We start from the raw sequence: 5,830 nt of genomic DNA, 5'->3' as shown, positions 1-5,830 counted from the left end.
AAACCCTCCTATTAATCTTCGTGCAGTTATCTATGTATATTTGTTACTTACAATATTAGCCATATTAGTAGAAGAGTAGGATATATAATATTTTTTGTTAATTTTTTTCATGGTGGCTTACCGAGGTTACTAATTACTTGACTGGCAAGGATCAGATATAATAACCTTCTAATAACATACACGTTCATGATATAAACATGTATTTTTCTCCTTACTATCACAAAAACTTTATTTTCTACATAACTCACATATCAAGAAAAGCCAACAAAGTGGACTGAGGCTATGTAGATTATTTATGAACTCCGAAAGTGAGGGTTCTTACCATAGTTTCCAACCTCTCCTAACACACAAACAAAAAGACAACAGAGAGGCAAATGAGAGAAGCAGACTCACAGGATACCGATAAATATGCATAGTATGGATTAATTTCAAATGGAGAGATCGAACCTTGTAATGACACACTTTAATGTTATCAAAGTATAAATAAGCACTCATTCCACCCTTCAATACAGATACTAACTTCAAAGTTGAGAAAAATCTCATGGTAGTTATTTCAAGAACTTGATACAATATCAATAACATATTTATTCATCAGACCAATAATCTGAAGTAGATTGCTCATATACACGAACAAAGTGCATCCGGAATAATGCCGCTGCAATCTGAGACCTCGAAACTTTATTTCTATACAAAGCAAATTTGCTGTCACCCTCACTTATCAAAAGAAGACAACAAAAAGGATTCAGTATATAGAAACACATGAACTTTGAAAGTGAAAGGATATTATTCTTACCATTCTTCTTTATTTGCACATTCTTCACATGAAAACAAGCAGCATTTAGAGTTACCCTCAACTTATAATTTATTGGAAAGACCTTGGTTGAGAGCTGTTTAAATGAACAGAATTTATCTCCATATTAGATTGTGGCATTTGTGATACTGATCTTGCCATCTCAAACTCGTTAAAGTACTCTTTCGCATTGAAGTCCATCATTGGGTTAGCAGAATGCGATTGAAACATTGATGGGAACACCATAGCGTGAGCTTCATTGGACTGAGATGATCGAATTCCATGTTGAGATAAATACGCATTTATCGCTTCCAATTGATAATAGGAGCTATTATCCCTCTGGTGAACTTCATGAGATAAGACCTGTGCATTTACAATATCATTACCCTTAGAATGGTCGCCATCACCTTGATTCAAGCCTTGGGGTGGAAATTTTAAAGGAGGAAGTTTATTGATCTCATGTTGAGCTTTATTGATCAACCAATCCACAACTTTGCTAGGTTGATTAAGCCCTAGCCTATCTTGAAGATCATACAATTGGATTGCTGTCGGAACCGAGAGCCTGACTCTTCGGTCCCTCAATCCTCTCACAGTGCTTACTTTACTGTGTCGATCTTTACCTCCAAATTCGCGCGAAACACGAACAATTCTAGGGTTTCTTAGCGCTGACAATATCCTTGAGCTTGTTGGGGGAGCTTTGTGATTGCCTTCTTGTTTAGTTGAAAGATCTTTGTTGCTTTGATTCCTTATCATCTTAATTATTTACTTTCATCAGCAGTCGAAAGTTGTTAAATGAACTCTTGATGATATTTCTTTTCTGTTGTATGGTTCTCCCATCTTCTTGAATCTATCTGATCCATGACACGCACATAGAGATTATTATCAGGGACATATTCAAAATGAATCGTGAGGAAACCAAATGAGTCAATATGAGTACTAATTGATTAATATTGTCTTTGCTTAAAAAAAAAAGAAATACAATCTTGATTTGTTATTTGAATGTAAATTAAGATTGAATTCAAAAGAAAAGTTTCATGTCCTCCGTATATGAGATATATTTCCCTCACATACATGATTATGAGAAGAGAAAATACGTAGGAGATCTAATTAATGAGACTGTAACTTAAATATGTTGGTAGATTACATACAACAATAGTTAAATATACTGAGTCATCATCATCAATTTCTAGTTTAATTAACCCATGCAATAGGTTATATTAATGGTCATTTATAAGATTTAAATGACTTATAAATTAAACCTTTGATGAAAGAATGAAAGATCTACGAAAGCAAAGCAATTTATACTTTCAGTGAGGAATTAAGTTCACGGTCGCATATATATACTATGAAATCAAGGCAAAAGGATAATAGCAAAACTTGGAGAATGAGGAATATTTATGTATATCTAAAAAAAATCAAATTTTAACTAATATCAGCTTCACTTGAATTGCTTAATAAGAATCATAAGGAAAAAAAAGCGAAATTCAGGAAGGACTATAAATTAACTGCTTCGGATATAACAAAACCAGTCATTCTTCATGAACAGATGTCTAGATCAAAGAAGAGAAGCCCCCCCCCCCCCCCCCCCCCCCCCCGTCCTTCCCCTATATGAGAACAAAACCAATCAAACTAAAAATAGAGCATAGAGAACTCCTTGAGAAGCATGAATACATAAATCAAGATTGCAAGCTATTTCTTAGATGAAAGTGAATTAATATGAAGCCTAGCTAGATCGACTTACCTCCAATTCCCCTTGATGATTTATCACACAAACGAAGGTCAATAGTGGGGAAAAAACGCAGTACTCAATTCACTTGAAGAACCTAGATCTTCTTGTCTGCCATCCTGAAAGTCAATCAATCTGAATTTTCTCCGTGTCTGAGCCCTCTCTAGATAACCTATATGCACACTGAGAAAGGAAAGATGCTTGAATTTTAGAAACCCTAGAAAATGAAAAAGTGGTTCAGTGTATTTGCAAAAGTGTGGTCAGCAAGTAGCTAGTCGTCAATACGAATCACACAACGAATAGCTTGTATCAATTAAAATAGTCGATTTTACCTCCTATTTAAACAAAAACCTTTACCATGGTATTATGTGTGTGTGTTTATGTATTGGAAATAACGGGTATGAGATGACGATTCATCTTGCTAAATGAGTTCCTAAAAGATAGTCATGTGCTGAGGTCAACCTTGCTAGTCACATCAAAAGGGATGTACCTTTGTAGCAAGACAGACCACCACCTTATACCTACCATTCCCATTTGTCCTATGAAATTAAGATTCTTTGTAAGAAAGCTGCATTCATTACTACTATATGTATGCATACATTAATATGTTCATAAATGAAGAAATAACCAATAATTTGGTAGCGCATGAGGGCGCTAGGGTTCGCAATTGGTATAATGACTTAGATGCAAGACGTTAACATGATATGAATTCAAATATCAGTCACAGACTAGCAGTAACACAATTAAAATGATCTCACATTTTCATGTGGTCCTAATAATTAATAATGTAAAAGTTTAAGCAGTGTGAGGAGTTTAATGTGAATGTACTAAAAACCCTAGAGGCTATAACATAGGCCGGGGACCAACCGTATTAGGATGGACCATACAAGTTGATATGCTTTTTGTGTAGACAAATTTTTAAACGTAAATTATAAAGCTGGTTTATTGGGCAGAGATATTTTCTAACTTATTCTTTACGTGACACAAGATTTTCGAATTCTCAGCATGTTGGTCCCTATGTGCTAGCTAGGTATTTTTTATGTTTAAGTGCAATAAATCAGAATTTAGAATCATTACAATATTTTAAGCTATTATTCTTTTGTACATTGAGTAAAAAAGCATCAGTAAAAAAAAATATATCATATCTCAAGCATGCATGAGATGTAGCCCTGAGCTGCATCATTTCTCAGTTACATATATACCATTGAAAAAGAAGTAATGTCAGGTAGTTGTCCATTTGGACCATCACAATAAAAATTTACCAAATGAGAACATTGAGTTTATTTGTTATCTCCTTTAATCCGAATGAAATAATATATCTAACAAAATGAGAAAGTCTGAGGTAATTCACTAGGTCATTGCTCTTAGGTACAATAAAATCTACCATATCGAGCTCATTTTACTTAATATAGAACAAAGCCAAAAGAATGCGCTCATAATTTATTGTAGTAGAAACTTTTAACTGTAAAAAGACAAGCACAATATATCCTCCCAGAGAGAGAGAGAGAGAGAGAGAGAGGTGGGTGATGCTCATATTAACAAATATAAGGTACATGATTCTCATATCAGGAATCTATCCTACCATCTTTTGCCTTTTGCTTGAATAGCTTTAGGAATTTTTTGAGTTCTATATAGGACATCTTTAGGACCAAAAAAAGTATTAATGATGCTATTTACTATACCAAAATACGCACATACCCTTAGTTAATAGTATATGTAGTCTTATAGTTTACTATAAGATGAATTATTAGTTAACCTAGATGTAAGTTTAGGATATATCTAGGTTTCACAATCTCCACCAGTTGTATACACTTCAAAGTAGTTCAAAAAGGTAACATCAATTAGACCTATATATGAGCCCAAATAGATCCTCTTCATGTGGTACTTATCACCGGTTGTGAGGCCACTTTGCCATTTAAGAGCAATTTGGTGAAGTACAGCATAGATGTTCCTTTCATCTGAGGACTTCTTATTTGAAGATTAACCTTTTGCTATAGTAGTTATCAAAGATAAATAAAGAAATAAAGTCTCTCTCTTTTTACATGACTCATTCGAGGCCTTCCCTTGTAGAGCAGAGGGAGAACAAGTGTGTAAAACCTATCTTGAGATGTAAAGAGATAAATTAATTAAAGAAGCAAATCCGACGATCAGAAATAATAGAGATGTCATAAGGAGTGTCACACATCCGTTCAAACATGAGATGATAATTCATTCCATATCAAAAGACAATGAGATGAACACGACTAACTGAGACTCCTAACTTAATATATGTCGATCCATTTCGTCAATTTGGATCCTAATTTATTAGCCACTTCAGATATGTAACAAGTTCATGGCTAAGTGAACAAGTAGATTGAGAAATTCTCCTTCTATTTGAAAGGCACAAGTTAAAAGAAGATGGGATACAGTAGAGAGAAGGGTAGCTTGCTGGAATTATAATTACAGATCAGAGCAGTGGATCCAGCAGCACCCTTTTTCTGGAATTATGCACGGCACTTACTGCGGCTAGCGCATGCAATGCAGTACTCAGTACCTTTATACACCTATTCACCTTCAGCTGTGTCCCTTCCATCCTACCAAGCTACTGTAGGGACATAATACCATAACTTGTTTGGGAGTTTACAAAGGAAGGAAAGACAAGTTATTTTTATTTTGTTTGGGCAGGAGAAGGTACTCTGAAGAGCCCCTGAGTTTTACCTCTCTTCTTTAAGGAGCTTTCTATTGTGAAAAACAAGCATAAAAACAGATTCAAAATAGTACAGAACAAACCATATAGAAAAAAAGAAAAGAGCAGAAAGTTGAAAATATAATATTAAATACACTTCAAGTTTGAAATACTTTACAGAAGTATTGCATCGCCCTCTTAACAGATGACTGACCTTGAAGAAACTATGCCCCACCTACGGTAGCGTTGGGTTTATACAGTACTTCCGAGGATGAGATGGCTGCTGTCCAAAGAAACGCTCTCTTCTTGTGAACACCACGACTACTTCTTCAGTTCGTCAGAACCTCCAATACTTAACAGCTTATAGAATTATTAAAAGAAGAAGACAGGAGATTTCATTTTTCTATATGTTTCAAATGATCAGAAGAAGCCCTTTTATAAGGTTCATGGGAGACAAATATTTAAATTCTAGTTATTGCAATGTTTGTAACGTCTGTAATAAAACCTATTCAATCCTTATAATGTTTGTAACATACGAAAAGTTCAGCTAGTTTTAAGTGAGCACATGCAAAATGTTTAACCTCGTTTAAAGACAACACGTGCAAAAAGAGCATGCGCCAACACACGCGTCAGACCGCACACCCGGACA

The 5,830-nt window shown here is 34.8% G+C and overlaps 1 protein-coding gene across 2 annotated transcripts; it reads right to left on the bottom strand.

Annotated features, from left to right (window-relative positions):
• LOC109834084 (transcription factor TCP17-like) lies at positions 528–2,832 on the bottom strand. 2 transcript variants are annotated; one of them, XM_020401990.1, is made up of 2 exons: positions 2,532–2,832; positions 528–1,637 (listed from the first exon to the last, which is right to left on the bottom strand). In XM_020401990.1, the coding sequence occupies exon 2, from the start codon at positions 1,541–1,543 to the stop codon at positions 863–865; it is 681 nt and encodes a 226-aa protein (XP_020257579.1). In that variant the 5' UTR covers positions 1,544–1,637; positions 2,532–2,832; the 3' UTR covers positions 528–862. The 2 variants fall into 2 exon arrangements, with proteins under 2 accessions (XP_020257579.1, XP_020257578.1); XM_020401989.1 differs by having other exon boundaries at positions 528–1,641; positions 2,532–2,831.

This window comes from Asparagus officinalis, chromosome 3, assembly GCF_001876935.1.
Source record: "Asparagus officinalis chromosome 3, Aspof.V1, whole genome shotgun sequence".
Lineage (NCBI taxonomy): Eukaryota > Viridiplantae > Streptophyta > Magnoliopsida > Asparagales > Asparagaceae > Asparagus > Asparagus officinalis.
The sequence above is the reverse complement of the archived record's forward strand: the minus strand, read 5'-3'. Positions and strand labels throughout refer to the sequence as shown.

What these genes read in the sequence shown, in the direction of transcription:
- LOC109834084 (XM_020401990.1), bottom strand. Translation starts at nt 1,543, where the DNA reads ATGATAAGGAATCAAAGCAACAAAGATCTTTCAACTAAACAAGAAGGC.